General features: G+C 36.8%; 2 protein-coding genes and 1 long non-coding RNA gene across 3 annotated transcripts in view; 1 reads left to right on the top strand and 2 right to left on the bottom strand.

Moving 5' to 3' along the window:
* Window positions 1-19,826, bottom strand: part of LOC141440537 (uncharacterized) — a 304,669-nt gene that overhangs the window by 21,918 nt on the left and 262,925 nt on the right. The window lies entirely within an intron of this gene.
* LOC141440154 (juvenile hormone epoxide hydrolase-like) lies at window positions 90-19,794 on the bottom strand. The gene is made up of 8 exons (XM_074104617.1): window positions 19,708-19,794; window positions 17,268-17,480; window positions 16,460-16,687; window positions 15,998-16,165; window positions 13,671-13,856; window positions 3,018-3,168; window positions 1,196-1,427; window positions 90-306 (listed from the first exon to the last, which is right to left on the bottom strand). The coding sequence occupies exons 2-8, from the start codon at window positions 17,439-17,441 to the stop codon at window positions 90-92; spliced, it is 1,356 nt and encodes a 451-aa protein (XP_073960718.1). The 5' UTR covers window positions 17,442-17,480; window positions 19,708-19,794.
* Window positions 11,890-12,900, top strand: LOC141440536 (large ribosomal subunit protein uL1m-like). The gene has a single exon (XM_074105083.1). It carries the CDS (start codon window positions 11,988-11,990, stop codon window positions 12,288-12,290), a length of 303 nt encoding a protein of 100 aa, XP_073961184.1. The 5' UTR covers window positions 11,890-11,987; the 3' UTR covers window positions 12,291-12,900.

Genomic DNA, 19,826 nt, shown 5'->3' with positions numbered 1-19,826 from the left:
TAATTTGCTTTATTTATTATTATTATTTTATTTTATTTTATTATATGATCAAATGTATCTTACCTGTGTATCACAAATAAAAGACCATTTTATTCTATTCGATTTTTAATTTTTCTAAAACCTTTTACTGCAGTAAACACGTCTTTCGCCAGAACCTGAGGTGCTTCCAATGCTATGAAATGCCCTCCTTCATACAGTACCGTCACGTTTAAGAGGTTCGGAAACTTGTATCTTATAGCGCTAGGCAATTGGTACAGGATCTCGTATTCAGCTTGCATCATCCATGTTAGAACGGGGGTTGGGCGGCTGTAAAAAGATTACTTTAAAATCGGTTTAGTTTAGTTTTACCTATAAAGGCGGATGGAAATATTTTGACTGAAAAGCTGGTATTCACTCACCCTTAACTTCAGAAGCCCTTGACGATGCAGTTGCTGCGGTCTTGTATAGCTTTAAATCTTCTGATGGTTTTTAAAATAATTAAATATATGCTGCGAAAAACACGTGGAGCGAATCGCTGCTGTCGTAGTTGACAGCCGACTCTTTTGATTTTTACTCTATATGTTTCGTCATAGAGCAGGACGTGTGCGGAGGTTGGATGGGTGGCGAAATACTTCCCATTTCAAATCAAAATACTCCATCCAACTTTATAGGCTAAAACATACCTGATGATAAATAATTTTCGCTAAATGAGAACCAGCAACCTTAAGAGAGTCTTTAACCTTCATAATTTTCTTTGAAGACCTGTATAGTGTATACCAAGGAGTCATAGGACATAAGATGTTAGTAATAAAAATATTTTGAAATCCTGTTTATATTGCCAATGTGAAAGCTTGGTGCGTGTGTGTTAGTGTTTGTTACTGAGCCACACCTAAACATCGGAATGGATTTAAATGAGATGTATGCATGAAGATAGCTGAATTTCTGGAATAAATAACGTATAGACATTTTTTTTATCTCGATATACCCACGGGATCCATGTAAAATCTCGAAACCCTAGAACTAGAGACATTAAATTTTGCAAAAGTGTTCTTATACTTCTCCAAAATTTAACGTCTTTAGATCTACCGGTTAGATAAAAGATAAATAACGTAAACGAAGACCGCTATTTTATTGGGAAAGTGGAGATAAAATAACCAGATGGTACCTACATTCCTCACGTTACGCATTATTTGAAATATAATGAATAAAAACTTACACATTAAATTGTAATCGGTTGAGTAGTTCCCGAAAACCGTCTCTGTATATTCTGAATGAGGTGGTCACGCTTCTTGGGGCCCAGTACATCATCAGATTGTCAAGGAGCTGTTCCTTGGTGAATACCTCGAGGCCACCGTCAGATGCATTCACGTTGTTAAAGTTAGTACCCACTGATACCTTCTCGAGGATGTACGCTAGGAGACCAAGCGGGGAGTCTGATAGGACAGCACCTGGAAACAAACCAGAATTATAAAATGGACGAGTTGGACTGACTAAGGATTCTGCATGTAACAATCAACTTGATAAACTGTAAAAGCACAAAATGTTGCTGTAACCACTGCTGTAACGAATAGAATCTATCTGAAATATCAAGTTTCTTTTCATTCTAGTTATAAAATCATGCATTGAGGTGTCATTATCATTACCTATCTGAAAGATGTGTAATACCAAATTACATATATCTACATACCTATATATGTATGTAATTTTGTGTTCATATAAAAGCACACATGTACTCGTAATGACAATAAGAAATTTATGATTTTCAGACTTTTTCTTCTACTTGTGCTGTGACGATTTTGCTTCTTGTGAAATTCTGTGCCTCCTGTGAAGGCTGATACAACTTGGAAAAAGCTACTTTTTAGGAGGGCGATTTTAAGTTTGAGAAAATCCCTTTTAGCGTTTGACAAACAGTCATATTCAAAGGTCAAATTGTAAAATTTACTTTTGATGGGTGACATTAACGTGTCACATAAGAGACGTCAATAAACTCATCTCTTCAATGTTATTTTGCTACATTACGTGTGAATTAAAAATACTTTTTCACTTATCATGCTCGTAAAGATCGTGTTTATGCCGGATCTAGGCGATATAAAATGACTTTTTATGCTCTAGTGCATAAAGTAAAATCTTCGTCTAAGACCAAAGTAATCAGGTGTCAATAGCTACAAACAAAAAAGTTTCTATATACTTTTTGAATAATTTTTAATTTATTTAAAACTAAAAATTAATAAATATAATATATAATACAATTTTTTTATTATATTTATTTTTATAATTATATTATTAATTATATAAAAAATCTCTTGATAAAAAAGGTGTAATTACAATAATTAAAAATTCTAATTGATTGCATGCCACTTTGGTGAGATAATGAACTATGAACTGTTAAATCAAGTTCTTTTGTAACATTATTTCAAGCAATAAATGAATTATGAATTATGCATGAACAATAAAAGGTACATAGTAAGTGAACAGTTGTTTCCACTGTCGATATTTCATTTCCTCGCCATCGAAGTAAAAAGCCGTGTTAAACTCGAGCATTAAACCCATTTTCCCCTCGACGTGTCTATCCACCCTCGCCGTACCAGCTCGGGTGGCTATATGAACGTTTTATTGCGCATTATCTCAATTCTTGATTATCTTTTAAACGGCAATATTATAGTTCTTTTATTTATTAATTTATAACTTCATCTGAGCTGATGAATGTTTCCTTAAAGTTAAAGGACGTCAAAAATAGCAGGGTGTTAGGGGCCAAAATCAGGAGTTATCAAATTAGTGTACAGTCAACATCATAAACAAGTGATCATTTTTGTACCTTGTCACTTTAAATCTCAAAGTATAATCGTTAAATCAGTGTATCGGACATGGCGGTGTTATCGCTGTCTCATGGTACAAGAGCAAAAATTCCTTGGTACGGGGGCCTTTAACCTTTTAATCTGGCATTTGACATCTCTTTAAGATTCGTCAATTTAGAATTGTATTGAATACAATAAAAATTACATTAAATCTAAATAAAATAAAAACTCAACTCTACTTACCGATAGTATCAGGTTTGGAAGCTTGTATGTAGAAATAGCCCAGTTCTTTAAATATCGATGGAAACCTGTTCATTCGGTCTTCCATGGGTGGCTCAGCAAACCATTTTGGAAATACAGCACCAACTGCTGTTATCAGCAAGGCCAGAGGGTGCTGCAAGAATGTCACTAAGCGGTCATTCATGTATAACGTAAGCAGAATTTCAGTGGGTGGTGTACTCTGCCGAGGATGCAGTTAAGGCTCACCAGGAGGGTTTTGCAGGTGGTAGGACCTTGTGCAAGGTCCGCCCGGATTGCTACCACCATCTTGCTTGCTAATCCTGCCATGAAGCAGCAGTGCTTGCACTGTTGTGTTTCGGCGTGGAGAGTAAGACAGCCGGTGAAATTACTGGCACTTGAGGTATCCCATCTTAGGCCTCTAGGTTGGCAACGCATCTGCAATCCCCTGGTGTTGCAGTTGTCTATGGGCGGTGGTGATCTCTTACCATCAGGAGACCCACTTGCTCGTTTGCCATCCAGTCGAATAAAAAAAAAAAAAAAAAAAGAAAAAAAAGGAGACTCACTATCCGACCATTTACAATGAGCCTAATGCTTTTGTGTTTGCGAGAGTCGAGATCAAGATAGATAGATAGATAGATAGAAACTTTAATCCTCATAACAAAATAACATGGCTCTATACACGTTTTTGATAAAAACAAAGGAATAAACGTTAAGAAGAAAAAACAAATAAAAAAACACGTTAACAATCATACAGAGAACAAAAAGATACAAAACAGATATAGAGAAACCACATTGTAATACAGGGAGCCATGACTGTTATGTAATGAAGATAAGGCGCTGACTCAGCATAATGCCGCGGCAAACAAGCCGTAGCGCTGGTATTCTGCCAGTACCTGTGTGAGTTTGAATGCCGGCAACCGTGGTATCTACCAGTGGTGCCACATTACATGCCATTAAGGATAAAAACGCTTAAACGTGCGATGTAGTGTTAAAATAAAATGTGCTAATATATATAAGTGGGTGATAGGTGAATAACAGATTTAGTAGGTAGTCAAGGAACCGCATTCCGTTGCAACATTGTTTTCTATTGTATAATTAGTTACACCTCATTTGACTAATCCTCAGTCAAGAGCGAACCAATTCTAGAATCACGTAACGGCAATAACTTCATATTTTTACGATGACATTTATGGTTGTTGTGTGTTCTTGGGATGGTTACGCCAATTAGTAGAGGGGTGACTAAGATGCAGTAGAAGCATATATAAACTGGAGCTGCGTCTCCTAACATCATTCTGCTGCACCTCCTCTCTCCGTACACTTGTATATTACTAACCAGTTTAAATCAATATAATTAATTAACACCAGTGAAGACTTTTATTATCTCCGAGTCAATTGAAGAAGAGCGAATTCAGGCAAGAACAATCCAATAGATCACGCGCTCGGCAGGCAACGTGATTGGCGCAGTCGGTAGGATTCCTGAAGGATTCCTGAAGGATTTCTGAAGGGTAACTGAAAAAGTTACGAACAAGTAAGTGACCAGCTGATTCAAACACCCACTCTGAGTCCTGTTCTTTCAAGAACTGCTAAGCATCAGGGCGATCCTACTAAAATCAAAAACTATTGGACAAATTATTTACCTGAATTCCTGAAGAAATCACTGAAAAGTAACAACGCAAGAGAGACGCCGCAGAATCGGGAGGATCCATACGGTGATTTGCATAAACCTTTCCTTCCTTACCAAAAACCCTTATTTTTCTATAAAAGCAAAAGTATATCTATAAATAGAGCTCTTATCATTTTTATTTGTATATGTTAATTAAGTGATTTTATTACTCGTGAGACGTCACGATAGCATAGCGAATTAGAATTATTTAAATTAGTTGCGAATATTTAAAACTGTTAATCAGATTTATGCGAAAGGGAACTTATACGCTTATAAACGATAACTTAACTATAACACTCATTATAAAGTATAATAAAGTAGCAAGGAGTAAGCGTTGCAATCGAACAAAGAAATATTTTACTTGCTCAAAATATATTCTTATTAAATTAATTTACTTAAAATCAGATAATCTTCTTCGTGTAAGATTTTTAGAATTTGACTATTAAATCATAAAAATGAATTTCTTGGCACAAGCCGCAGCAGGCGCCGCCGGTATCCCAATGCAACAAATTTTGCATACCGTTCAACGCGGATCCCCACAAATCGCGTCAAGGCAACCAACAGCTCGTGTGCTACCGGAGCAAATAGAAACAATTAGGGAAGAAGAAGCTGAACCATCTTCATACTCGCCGGTCGAATCGCAAGGCTTAGATACGGAAAATCCACCTGTCTATTCAGAAATGCCCGATAACACAGTTTTTAATCAAAATTTACCTCCTCTAAGGGAACCATTGAATACTATTAATTATGTACCGAGTCCCAGAATTAGTCACGAAGTATTAGCTCTCATACCAACTTTTGAAGGGGATTCAAAACATCTAAATTTATTTATCAGGAAATGTGAATACGCAATTAACCGATTTGGAAGTACGACTTCTGAAAGTTATACCGATGTGTTGGAAATAATTACGTCTAGATTCACAGGCAGAGCCGCTGCAATCGTTAGTGAAAATGAATATGTTTTACACGATTGGAACTTATTAAAATCACTTTTATTACAACACTTTGGCGATCAAAAATCAGAAGCATGTTTAATCCTGGAACTAGAATCAATTAACATAAGAAACGGTGAATCTTACCTTGAATTCGGTTCACGCGTACAATCGGCACGAAGCCAATTGTTCTCAAAATTGTCAGTTAACTCAGATATTCAAACGCGTAATACTAAAATGTCTATATATAATAATACCGATCTTAACGTTTTTCTTTACAATTTACCGCAACATTTATTACGAGTAATACGCCTTAAGCAACCCAGCAATTTGGAACAAGCATTAGAAATGGTGGTTGAAGAATCTAACTTTGAAAAACAATATAAAATGCGTAACGAGATCAATCGTAATAATACGCGCAGCACTATACAACCTAAACAAAATCTACCTCAAAATCAAAGATTCAGACAATTCTTGCCGCAAAATCCTAATAATACGAGACCTAATAATTACTTTCAAAGACCGCAATTTAATAATCCAACTACATCATACCATAATTATAACCGATTCAATTCGAATCCTTCTCCTTCGAATCAAAATATTAATCGATACAACTCAACCCCTAATAATCAAAATGCCAATAGATCCAATGCTTTTCCCTCGACACAGAACCCTAATAGATTCAACAGATACTCGTATGGAACTGGACAAAATTGGCAAAACAGACCAAATCCAATTCCAAGGCCAAATAACGGCGATACCAGGCCGAACTTTCAAAATTATAATGCACCCGGCACAAGCCGAGATACATCATTAAATTATCATAGCGAGCCTAGGATGCAAAACGGGGCAAATTTTCGCAACCGTCAAGCAAACAACTCGCAAAACGAAGAACCAAATTTTCAAGTGCAGGCCTCAACGAGTCAACAAAAGAAATAAAAGAATCATTTTTACCATACGTCTATGTCCCCGAAATCAAAGCAAAATTACTATTAGATACAGGTAGCACGCGTTCATTTTTAAGCACCAATAAAACCTATGAATATTTTAAAGATCGTAAAATTAATGACGTTTTACATTGTCACCACACACGCCGTCAGCACACATGACCTCGTCGTAACTATTCCAATATTCAAAATATTCAACGAAAATTTCACACATAAATTTTATGTTTATGATGTTGACAAAATGTATGACGGATTAATCGGAATAGACTTCCTCAAGAAATACAATGCAATAATAGATTTGGAAAAAGAAATTTTGAGTACACCTAATGTTATAATACCAATAAAATTCTCGACAACTCAAAACGTAAAAGTGCCTATCGTAACCTTATCAATTCCACCACGTGCAGAGCAAAGAGTGTTGATTCCAACGGAACTCACATGTGGCGAAGGAATTATTAAGGAAATTGAATTCTGTAAAGGAGTGCGTATGCCATGCGCTTTGATACAATGCCAGAATGGATATGCTCAAACCACTATTCAAAACTCGACTGAAAAGGAAATTAGTATCATCATATTTAAACCTTTTAAAGTAGAAATTTGTGAAAATCTGACATTGGGTCATATAAATAATTTCACCAATGATCAATTGTTAACAGAAAATTTAAACAAATTACGGACAGATCACATGGACGATGAAGAAAGACAATTAATTTCTGAACTCTGTCACGAATATCGAGACATCTTCTACCATGACGATATCCCACTATCATTCACTCACGAAGTCAAACATTTCATAAGGACTACAAAGGATGAACCAATTTATATACGACCGTATAGGCAATCGCCGACGCAAGCATCAGAAATCAAGAATCAAGTAGAGAAACTGCTTCAAAATAACATTATCAAGCCATCATATTCACCATGGAGTGCACCCGTCCATCTAGTACCCAAAAAGTTAGACGCTTCTAATATACCCAAATACCGAATGGTTATTGATTATAGAAAGCTGAACGAAATTACTATTGATGACAAATATCCGTTACCTAATATTAACGACATATTTGACAAACTAGGCCAAAGCATGTATTTCACGACCCTAGACTTAGCTTCAGGTTACCACCAAATTGAAGTAAATAGAGAAGATCAACCCAAAACGGCGTTTAGCACCCAATTCGGTCATTACGAATTCTTGAGAATGCCGTTTGGCGTCAAAACAGCACCTGCTACATTCCAGAGAGCGATGGACAATATACTGAAAGGAATGCAAGGGATCCATTGTCTCATTTATTTGGATGACATCATAATATTTTCTGCAACACTTTCAGAACACATAAATAAGTTAAAACGGGTATTCGAAACTTTACGAAAGTCCAATTTAAAGATACAACTGGATAAATCGGAATTCCTAAGAAAGGAAGTCCTATATTTAGGAGATGTAATAACCAAAGAGGGATTGAAACCCAATGACGAAAAAATTAGTGTCGTATTGAAATATCCTATTCCTAAAAATACCAAGGAGATAAAGTCATTCTTAGGACTGGTAGGTTACTACAGACGATTCATCCCAGACTTTGCTAAAATTACAAAACCAATGACTTCTTTATTACGCAAGGGTAAAAACTTCATTATTACTAAAGAATTTGAAGATTCATTCGAAACCTGTAAAAGCCTTCTGACGAATGCACCTCTATTGCAATATCCCGACTTTAATAAACCATTCTTACTAACTACAGACGCTTCAAATATTGCCTTAGGAGCTGTCCTATCCCAGGGACCTGTAAATAATGATAAACCCATTGCATATGCCAGCAGAACGTTAAACTCTACTGAGCAGAGATACAGCACCATCGAGAAAGAATTGCTAGCTGTTTTATGGGCGGTGAAACACTTCCGACCATATTTGTACGGAAGAAAGTTCACTATTTATACTGACCATAGGCCATTGGCATGGCTTTACTCATTAAAAGAACCTAACAGCAAACTAACACGCTGGAGACTAAGGTTACAAGAGTATGATTTTGATATTATTTTCAAAAATGGAAAGCAGAATACTAATGCAGATGCGCTATCGAGAATTCAATTAAACACGTTGACTATTGGAAGCACAGACGATGAATTACCATCAACGTCTTATGTAACATTGGATAATAGTGATAATATTTCAGAAGCCACAATGAGCGCTTCAGAAGACGGAACTTTCGATATACAAGACTTTGATAGCGAAAGCGAAGAAAGATCTGTAATTCCAGTCTTACACGAAGCCATAGATTTAAAAACCAATCAAATAATTTTCACCCAGTGGCACAAAGAAGAAATTAAAATTATTGATAGATCAAAAGAAAAATCTAAAATCCTTGAAGTTTTTCTTCCATTAAATCAGTACTCTATAGAAAAATTTATTGAAGAGAACATAGACACTCATCGCAAATATTTTATCTTTTTCAATTCAATAAAATTAAGAGAATTATTTAACAATACAGTTTCAAGATTATTCAATATAAATATTCCATTCATAGAATGCACTAAAAGAATAACCGTGCTTACGGACGAAAACGAACAAATAGAGATTATAAAAAAATATCACGAGGGCAAAACTTGTCATCGAGGTATAAATGAAACATATAATAAACTTAAAAGAGTGTATTATTGGTCTAAAATGAAGGACACCATCACAGCAGTCATTAACGCCTGCAACTCATGTAAACAGATGAAATATGATAGGAAACCGTTAAATCCTTTAATAGAATTAACACAAACCCAAAACAAACCGTTCGAAGAAATTTTTATGGATTTATTTAAAATAGACGGAATGCTTTATTTGACTATAGTCGACGCATTCAGTAAATTTGGACAATCCATATTAATCTCAAATAGGTCTACACCCGAAGTAGTCAAAGCTTTGATAAAATATGTTTCTCAATACGGATTACCATTTAAAGTCAGTTGTGACCCCGGATCTGAATTTAATAACACATTAGTAAAAGAACTCCTAAACTTCTATAAAATCGATCTACACATAGGGACACCCAATAATCCACAGTCAATGGGATTAATAGAAAGATTTCATAATACTCTCATTGAAATTTACCGATTAGCTAAATATGAAAGAAAGATCACAGACGCTGCAGACGTCATGACTTATGCTATAATGGCATATAATAACAGTATACACTCAATGACCGGATTTACTCCATTTGAAGTGCTTTTCGGACACACAGATGCACGATCTGTATTCGATATCAATTTTAACCACAACTTTATGCAAAAGGTAATTAAAGATCACGAAAAACGAACTAAAATTCTTTATAAATATATAACCGATAAAATGATGCAGACTAAAGTAATAACTAGACAACGATTAGAACCAACCGCATCAACAAGTAATGATTTTAGAAAAGGAGATATAATTTATACAAAAATGGTAAATAAAAGGCTATCAAAAGATAAACCAAAATATCAAGAAGCAATAATAACTGAACTGCCCGAAAGAAATGTCGTATCAGTAAAAGTTAAAGGACGAGATACCACCGTACCTATTAGAAATGTAAAACGACCTAATAAATTAACCAAGGCATTAAATTTCCTTAGAATTAAAGATCGTAACTCTTACACCTTCACAGATTGATTATCTCAGATACGTGTATATTTCGAGAAAATTTAAGCGTATAAGCGATTTCCCCTTTATATGTAAGCATAAATCATGATGTATTGTCAAATTCATTGAATTATAGTATACGTATACATAAATCGGAGCATGGCACGGTATACGGTATACAACATGTAAATGCTTATATGCATTTTATAGACCTAGGACTAGTCCAATATAAATAAAAGGGATATAAATATTAATCCATTATATTAAGGGGAAAACTGTGGAACCCCCTATTTTAATGATATTAAGGGAAAACTATGAAACCCTAATTTTTATGATATATGAGGAGTAAATAAATTCCATACCTTAAGGATCCTTAATCTCTTATAATTATCTAGCAAAGATAACAAAGGAATAAAAGTATTTTATCCTCAGTGTGCAAAGCATTTCTCAAATACTTCTCACTGTTGAAGGGATTGTACTTATACCTGATATAAAATTCAAAGGGGCCCCCCATTATAAAAATATGAGAAACAAAATACTTAATTGAATGTTCTAAGTGCACTTATTATTAAGAATTATATTACATATTGTATAACGCTTAAAGTAATTAATTTTATATTCAAAATTGTATAATCATTAATATGATAGTATTGTAGTTATAACCCAGTATCCTTATTCCCTTCCTGTCCTACAAGAATCGAGACACCAGAAGAGACACATTGGATGACTGACATTCAAGCAATCACTCACAGAAGTAAAATAACCTATTTATGTAAGTCATTGTTGAAAGTTCGGAATCCATTCAAGCAACGAATAAGATGAGCTGAAGAAAAACGAGATACTCTGCGGACGAACTGTGATTGCATAAACAAAGTGAAAAAAAAAAAAGAAGAAGTGAAAATAAGTGTAAATGGTGAACTCAGTGTAATTTAGGGAGTGAAGCAATAAAAGACATTGTAAGGATTAGGATAATTATTTTATTGTATTACTAACAATGTAATAAAATTTGTAAAGGAAAATTATCCCAGTCTTGCTAAGATAATTTACCTCTTAAGGAGGGAGGAGTCAAGGAACCGCATTCCGTTGCAACATTGTTTTCTATTGTATAATTAGTTACACCTCATTTGACTAATCCTCAGTCAAGAGCGAACCAATTCTAGAATCACGTAACGGCAATAACTTCATATTTTTACGATGACATTTATGGTTGTTGTGTGTTCTTGGGATGGTTACGCCAATTAGTAGAGGGGTGACTAAGATGCAGTAGAAGCATATATAAACTGGAGCTGCGTCTCCTAACATCATTCTGCTGCACCTCCTCTCTCCGTACACTTGTATATTACTAACCAGTTTAAATCAATATAATTAATTAACACCAGTGAAGACTTTTATTATCTCCGAGTCAATTGAAGAAGAGCGAATTCAGGCAAGAACAATCCAATAGATCACGCGCTCGGCAGGCAACGTGATTAGGTACTAATTACAAAATACATACGATGGATATAAAGGATAAGCGTTAAGTTATTAATTCAAATAAATAAAATAAAAAATAAAAGTAAAATTATAATATGAGCCAAATTATAATATGAGCCAAATTATAATATGAGCCAAATTATAATATGAGCAAATTATAATATGAGCCAAATTATAATATGAGCCAAATTATAATATGAGCCAAATTATAATATGAGACAAATTAAAGAGAGGAAATAAAATGAAATGAGAGGGAGTTCAGAAACAGTTTAAGACAGTAGTTTTTGATTGTCAGCAAATGAGATTTTAGTTTAATTCGAAAGTTGGATTTTCATCGGATGTTACGGAACGGAACGGATCAACATGGAAGCTGCTAAGCAGAATCGCTACGTGGACTCATTCATGCGTGTAGCACTCCTGCCGCACAGGTTTCCCCGGGATGAAGAGAGGACCATCCTCGCGTTCTGCAAGACCCCAGAATTGGTCAAGCAGGCCGCCGGAACTGATCTGATTAAGAAGATACAGGAAGGTGCAATAAAGCTCAGGGAGTACGATTATGTGATAGCCCACCCCAACATCCTGACTGACCTGGTGCCCATTCGGGGGCTGATGAAGCGCAAGTTCCCCAACGTGCGCTCCGGCACTCTGGACCCAGCAGAATTTTAGTAGTTATGGACTCCCCTCTTGTCAGCAAAAGTAAGCAAAGTTCTACCCTCTATGTTTACCATTACATTGTTTAGCACATTAGCAATTTTATAAACCACTAGAGTTCACCCGCGGCTTCGCACGCGTAAATATTCGATCTGGTAGTTAGCCATTGGGAATATCGGGACAAAAAGTGCAAATTAAAGGGAGTAAAAAGCCTATGTGTTGATACAGACGTCCAGCTACCTATGTACCAAATTTCATGCCTCCAAGCCCAGCAGTTGTTATTTCAAGATTTTATCCCTATCCCGTGGGAATATAGACATAAAAAGTAGTCTGTGTTATTCCAGACGTCCGCTATCTACATACCAAATTTCATCAAAATCCGACCAGACATTTATAAAGTTTTTTTAAAGTACTTACATTTTCATTTTAATTCAAGCGTATTAACTTGTTTTACATAATGCAAGCTAGTGATGAGTGAGTAATGATTTGACGTATTTAACAAAACAACACAAAATTAAAAATGTAAATAAGAAAATGAACAATGCTTTTGAAGTATACTATTAACAGCACTGGATGGATTGATTGTAGGTATAATTGAAATTTGACTGATGATTAAAAAACACTTTGTAATAATTATGGTCTACGGGGGAATAATCAAGTCAATATATTTCTCCCGTTTATACCACAAACGGGACTTATCACGCTATTATTACACATGTAATATTTACCTCGACGTTTCGGCAACGTTACAGTTGCCGTGGTCACGAGTAGACTGAAGTGTGGGGTGTCAAGTCTGCCTAGCAGCGCGAGTCTTCGAACTACCCGCACTTGATCACTAATAGTGCCGGCACTCGTATCACGAACTACCGCACTTGGTCACTGGTATTTTGACTATGAGTGAGAATCACGAAAGTTTAAAACGTTATACATTACATATACTTCTAAAATCAGTACTCTTCCTTTGGCTTTGCCGTAGTCGAGTTAATAGTAAGCGATACAGAAACAGGTACCAGAATTACAAGTTAAGCAATAAGAGTCCTTATCGTATCGCATTTTTTATTTTTTATTATATTTTTAATTTAATATGTTAGTTAATTCAGTATATATTTTGCTTCCGAAAAATTACTTTCTGCCAAGTTTTCTGCGGCATATTCTTCCTGGCAATGACGGTCTTCCCAAAAGCACTGGTAGTATAAAAAGTGTCATATAAAAGAAGCTTTTGCGGCGTCACGGTGTAGTTTTACAGAATAATAATGTGGTTTTGACTAATTATGAGTCTGTTAATGTTTTTTTTTTCATTAAAATGGCTATGAATAAAACAAACTCACATCGGACGATCGCATTTTGTAGAATAGACTTAAGTAACGTGGGCGAAACATGAAAATATATACTTACTTTGACTATAACGAGATTGCTATGGAATCCCAGGACCTCATCGGGATAGAGCGTGGCTAGGTCAGCAGCCACCTCCCCGCCCCAGTCTCCAGCTTGCATGTAGAATTGCTGGTGACCTAGACGACGCATCAGGTTTCTCATGATTACAGCTATTTGAGGACTGCCAAGCCCCGAACGAATGGGTGCCTAGAACGATATAACGGCAACATAATGAATTTGAAATGGAGAGCAGAGAAGAGTTGATTTAATTTTATTTAATAGAAGTGGCTTTGATTAGATAAAAGGCAAAATGCTAACGGCTTTTCTACACTTCTACTGCATTTTCAGGATCTTTTATTTATTATGAGAGGGAACCAAATTGAGAGCATGCAGATCTATGGCAGATGTGGCAGGAATTAAAGCCTCATAATAAAACATCATCATCATAATCTACCGTAGCACGTCCACTGTTGGACATAGGCCTCCCCTATAGACCTCCAGCTGCTTCGGTTGGAAGCGGCCTGCATCCACCGTGAACCCGCGGCTTTGACCACCATCCGACCATCTTGTTGGTGGACATACCATAGTTAAAAAAATCTGTGCACCCATGTTTCAGCTTGTGTTTTCGTGTGAAATCAAAAGAAAAATCAAAATATTTTATTTATACAGTATAAAACTAAGCTAATTACAGAAAACATATTTATCAACTACGGTGTTGTATACTGCTCAAAAATTTCCTGACCGAGTTACCTGTATCACCTACACTAGGCGTAGCCTGTACTCGTAGGATGACACTGAGATTACCAAGAAAATTGTGATATGCATTAAAGAAAAAATATTAACATAGACAAAACGACAAGTATATAAACAAACCATAAAAAACAAACCATAAAATTGGAAATTAAGTTTGGCGGTAGGAAGTAACAAACAGTGCGAATCTAGTGTGCGTGCGTGTGTGTGTGTGCGTGCTAATAATAATAGATAATAATAATAGATTTCACGGGATGACCGTAAAAGTAACAAAAATTTGGAGTTGAAATAAAACCCACGTATAAAGAATGTTGAGTCTTAAGTCTTATCCAGTAAATGTTGAGACTCAATACGCGGACAATATAAACATTCTTTATACGTTAGTGGGTACAAGTCAACTGCCAAGTCACACAACATTAACTATAATAATAAAGAAATCGCAGTAAGGAACCTTAGACTTGGCACGACTTTGTCTAGATTTCATTACTTTTTAGAGATAAACAAGCAGCTCCATCGAGACTTGGCTAGTTTTTCACAGAATGTTTTTGGTGGGATTTCACTTCTTGTTGTAGAAACGTGGGCTTATTACTTATTTTTAAATGAAGCGGCCCACCAAGTTGAATATTTTTTGTAAAGGCGGTATGTCGATCTCTAATAGTTTGATTGAACTTGTGTTTTCTAATCAGGGTCACCATGTACTCCAAATGTTCGATTATCGTAGTTTTTATAGTTTTCCCTTTATGTGGCCATTAAACCCTAACTCTGTACCAAATTCAGCTCTCTGAGTTTATGGGAAGTACTAGTTCTATTTTGATGATCATGAGTGAATGAGTGAGTGAGTGTCATAAATGACCTACAGACTTGAAATTTTGGATTTTAAGTATGTGATTATAGCTTACTGGATGACGAAAATTTTTGCGTTCTGGTCTTATCCAGAGGTTCTCAAATAGGGGCCTGAAAATGCGGCGAAATGGTTCCAGTAAAGGATGGTACCTACGGCAGTGTTTGCTTTGCGCTCGACTTGGCGGGGGCATTTCCGTGCCCCCAGATAATACTGTTCCGAAAAAACTTTTTTCGTGCAAGAACTACGAAGGGAGTGTAAACTTATTTTTGTTGCTTGCTTTTAAATGTATACCGTGCTCTCAGTGGCTCAATCAACTGACCAGTTTTCTTCGATCATATACCATCCATCCCACCGCTTGTATAGCCACCGAAATAAGTGCCACCAAGGCAATGCAATGTTCAACTTTATGACAAATTTATTGTGAAACTATGTTGGCATAATCGGTCACTACGTATAAAACTTACAGAGCTCCGTTGAGAATATCTCTCTTCATCATCATCATTATATCAGCAGTCACGTCCATTATAGGACATAGGTGCATTTACCTCCTGTTGTTTTTGTTGGAAGCGGCTTGCATCCGCTTACAAATGCTCCTCGAACTGGCTAATACCCGGGTTCGATTGCAGCCTCCTAGCATTTCCAGTTTTTCAATGTGTTCCAGTAAGTACCGTGTATTTAAGTAGGTAAAAGACCACCCTGAGTATAGTGACTAAGAAGATTATGAAAGTTAGGCATCACTGGATAAGATACTGACATCAGAATACCCAAATCCTGGCAGACTTGGAGCTATGACCTCGAAAACGAACTCCTGGCCAGGGCCCAGGGTCGTGAGATGAGGGATCAGCTCGTAGAACTCCCTCACGGATCCTGGCCATCCGTGCAGGAGGAGGATTGGCACAACGGCCACTTCTGGAGGCACCTCCTTGGAAAGAGATTTAAGGAAGTAAGGCGAGATATTGTAAATACGGAGTTTATTAAACTAGTGGTTATTAGTGAACTAAAACATTTACTTTGCTTTCAAAATAATATGTTTCTTGTATGGGGATCTCTGCATAATTATTTATTTAATTTGATTTTTTGTTGTAGCGGGCAATAGGAATACAATTTTAAATTTCAGTTGTCTATTTTTAAAGTAAAATAAAGTTTTTTTTAAGTAGGTAGGTTTCGTTTGTCACCTTAAACATAGAGCCCTAAAAATAAACTATTAAAGATTTACCTTAGGTTTTACCCAGATGAAGTGTATGTCCAACCCTTGTATATTAGTCTTGAAGTTCTGGAATCGGTTCAGGAATTTTTCTCTTTCCGTGAAGTTGTATTTTTCTGTCCAGTAATACTTCCAGCTGTCCAGCTGTCGGCTGTTAAAGCCGTACTGGAAAGCAACGCCATCTAGCGGCGGCGCTGGGGGGCGGAAATTTTTTAGACGATGTTTTAAATCGTTGATCATCTAAAATGAATGGTAGTATATTAGAAAAGTTAGCAAACACCCGACATTGTAATTTTGAAGGTCAATATCTCAAAAACGGCTAAACCGATTTCAATTAAACATAAGTAAATAAGAGCCATTACAAGGAAAATTGCTTTCCCGTTAAAAACTGCATCGAAGTCAGTCCATATGTTTGAGAGCTATGATGCCACAGACAGACAGACAGACCATCATTGGCGTCAATTTTATAGCACACGAAAGTGTTATGGCAATCATTACAATTATGACTTACATAAATGGATTTCACCACCGTATAACCAAGGGAGGGAAGCAAGTCCACCCTAAAGTCTCTTCACATAGCAACGTGTCAGATAGTATCAAAAAGTATGAGACCATACCCACTAGCACGTTTCGTAACCAACCGTCGCTGTCGCGTGCCATGTAGGCGCTTGACATTCCGTTTGACACTCCGTCTGACACGTTCCTATTACGATCATGGCATGATACGGTACACCGGTAATATACAATATTAAACACCTTTATGTTGTTAATATTTCGCGTTTGCATCTACATTTGGCTTTACAGATATCCCTGTCCTTACCTCTTCACTAAACACCACCTGGAACTCCCTCACACTGATGTCATTGGCAACTCTGGACTCTCTTAGACCCCACCGCTCCTCAGGATCCAGTTCCGGCAAGGCACTGTACTCCCACACCTTGAAGGACCATATTGCAGCAGCGGCTACCACTGCTGTGATTAGGAGCTTAACCATCGGAGAACTGAGCAGGTGTTTAGATGGTGATGCGTGGAACTAATAAGAAGTAAGGGTAAAAATACGTCTTGCAAAAACGGTTAGCGTGAAAGCCGTTAAAAAACTGCAGAGCGTACATTGTTAACGACACCCCCAAAACGACACCCCTGGGGTGCCGTTAACAGTAGAATTTGTTAGCGACACCACTGATAAATAGTGTTGTTTCTCTCAACCATTGAGAGAATACACAAGTTCGATATAATAATTCTTAAACGATATGACGGGCACTTACGGCACAGTGTAAGTTCTTACAGCCTTATTCATAAAAAATCCTTAATTGAGGTTTGATCGGTCTGTTACTTAGCAGACTGATTAAGCTTGTTAGACGGTTGTCAAGAAGTATGATTCATAAACGCTTGCTAGCAGTCTGCTAGTTGTTGAGCTGCTGATAGACGGATTAGACGCGTTATGTTGGCCACCTTGACAAATCAAAGACAAAAAATGGCCTAATCGATAATTAAAAAAAAAATTGACAGCAGTGACAGCAAATTACCAGGAAAAAAAAAGTGAGATGTTTGGTTTCCCGCCATTGCTGATCCGCATGTTTATGTTGTGCAAAAATCCATAATTATGTTAATCATCCTTATTTTTTTTTCATATTTATTGTTAATTTATTGTTGCTAATTTAGAGGATTTTTAAATACAAATTCCTGAAAATAATTTTTCCTGTTTTTTTTTAATCTGCGTAGCCCTGCCTTCACTATAAATATCTTCGGTACCTATGGTTTTTTGCTCTAGTCAAAGTCAGCTGTTCAAACTTGTGGCGGCCATTTTGTGACTTAGCAGAGAGATAAAGGAGGGTCTACGGTCCTCTAACTTTAGCAGAGCCTTGATCGACTGATTAGCGCTAACAGACGTTTATGAATCATGTTTTTTAGCATCGGGCCTTCAAGGAGCCTTCAAGGAGGCTCTAACTTTTTATGAATAAGGCTGTTAGACTTTATCTCTGGATAGGGAGATGTTGAAGTCAAGAGGAGAGGCCTTTGCCCAGCAGTGGGACACAGTTATAGGCTAAATATAATAATAATAATAAACGATATGTTTTTGTTTTACACTAGCCGTTACCCGCGTCTCCGTCTGCGTATAATTCGGTTATCGCTATCCCTCGGGAACTATGCAATTTTCTGGGATAAAAACTATCCTATATCCTTCCCTGGGACTCAAAGTATCTGTATATAGAATTTCATCTAAATCAGTTCAGAGGTTTAGACGTGATGAACAAACAAACAGACTTACAAACTCTCGCATTTACAATTTTACCAATGTTTACCCGCAGTATCGCACACATAAATCATTAGATCCAGCAGCTGAATTGAAATTCCGGGAATTTTTGAAATTCCCGTGGGAATTCCAGAACATTAAATCGTGGTTTTCATTGACGTTACATTAAAAACAATCACGCCAATTTCATGACTCTAAGCCCAGCGGTTGTTGATGTGCAGATAGCCGGACAGACATGGCGAGATCGAAAATAAAAACTGAAACATAGACGCACAGAAATACCAGAAAAAGAGACCAGCGCTGGGAATCGAACCCAGGTCCTCAGCATCCCGTGTTGCGTGTCGCCATACATGGCGTAATTGACTACGTTGACTACGGAACCCTAAAAATGACGTGTAAAAAAGCTCATTGCAGCCCATTTATAGAATAAACGATTTGACGTTATAAACTTTCGTGATTCTCACTCATAGTCAAAATACCACAAACGGGACTTATCACGCTATTATCACTCCACACACACACTTCAGTCTTCTCGTGACCACGGCAACTGTAACGTTGCCGAAACGTCGAGGTAAATATTACTTGTGTAATAATAGCGTGATAAGTCCCGTTTGTGGTATTTTGACTATAAACGATTTGAATTTGAATTGCAGGAATAGGTAAAACCTAACGTCTTAGGTTTAACCACCTTTCTACATATATCGCCATACGGAAAGCCTTTAATAATGTTATCCCAACATAACGGTTGCCTGCCTAGGTCATGTGCTTAGGTTTTCAGATATGGGCTTCTACAATTGATAATTATGGGCAAAGTGGCCGGAAGAAGAGCTGTTGGAGGTAGGAAGAAATCGTGTCTGCACAATATCCGGGAGTGGACCGGAATCCAAAGTGCTGCGGAGCTTTTCAACCTCGCAAAAGACCGGAAGAAATATTTGGACCTGACTGCCAGCCTTCACTAGTTGGAGAGGCACTAGAAGAAGAAGAACATAATGGTGGTGTCACTTACAAATTCTATTTGATGTGTGTGGGGTGTCGTTTTGGTGATGTCACTGTCGTTAACAACGAACGCACTAAACGTGTTGCACTTAGAAGAACTGACAGTTAACTGTCTTGTTTACGGCAAGT

The sequence above is a fragment of the Choristoneura fumiferana genome, chromosome 22 (assembly GCF_025370935.1).
Source record: "Choristoneura fumiferana chromosome 22, NRCan_CFum_1, whole genome shotgun sequence".
In the NCBI taxonomy this organism is placed as follows: domain Eukaryota; kingdom Metazoa; phylum Arthropoda; class Insecta; order Lepidoptera; family Tortricidae; genus Choristoneura; species Choristoneura fumiferana.
The sequence above is the reverse complement of the archived record's forward strand: the minus strand, read 5'-3'. Positions and strand labels throughout refer to the sequence as shown.

Excerpts from the sequence above, each read along its gene's own strand:
- LOC141440536 (XM_074105083.1), top strand. The coding sequence starts at position 11,988 with ATGGAAGCTGCTAAGCAGAATCGCTACGTGGACTCATTCATGCGTGTA.
- LOC141440154 (XM_074104617.1), bottom strand. The coding sequence starts at position 17,441 with ATGGTTAAGCTCCTAATCACAGCAGTGGTAGCCGCTGCTGCAATATGG. Across the intron at positions 16,688-17,267 it reads AGGTGGTGTTTAGTGAAGAG|ATGATCAACGATTTAAAACA; the intron begins GTAAGGACAGGG and ends CATTCATTTTAG. Across the intron at positions 307-1,195 it reads AACCGATTACAATTTAATGT|CCGCCCAACCCCCGTTCTAA; the intron begins GTAAGTTTTTAT and ends ATCTTTTTACAG.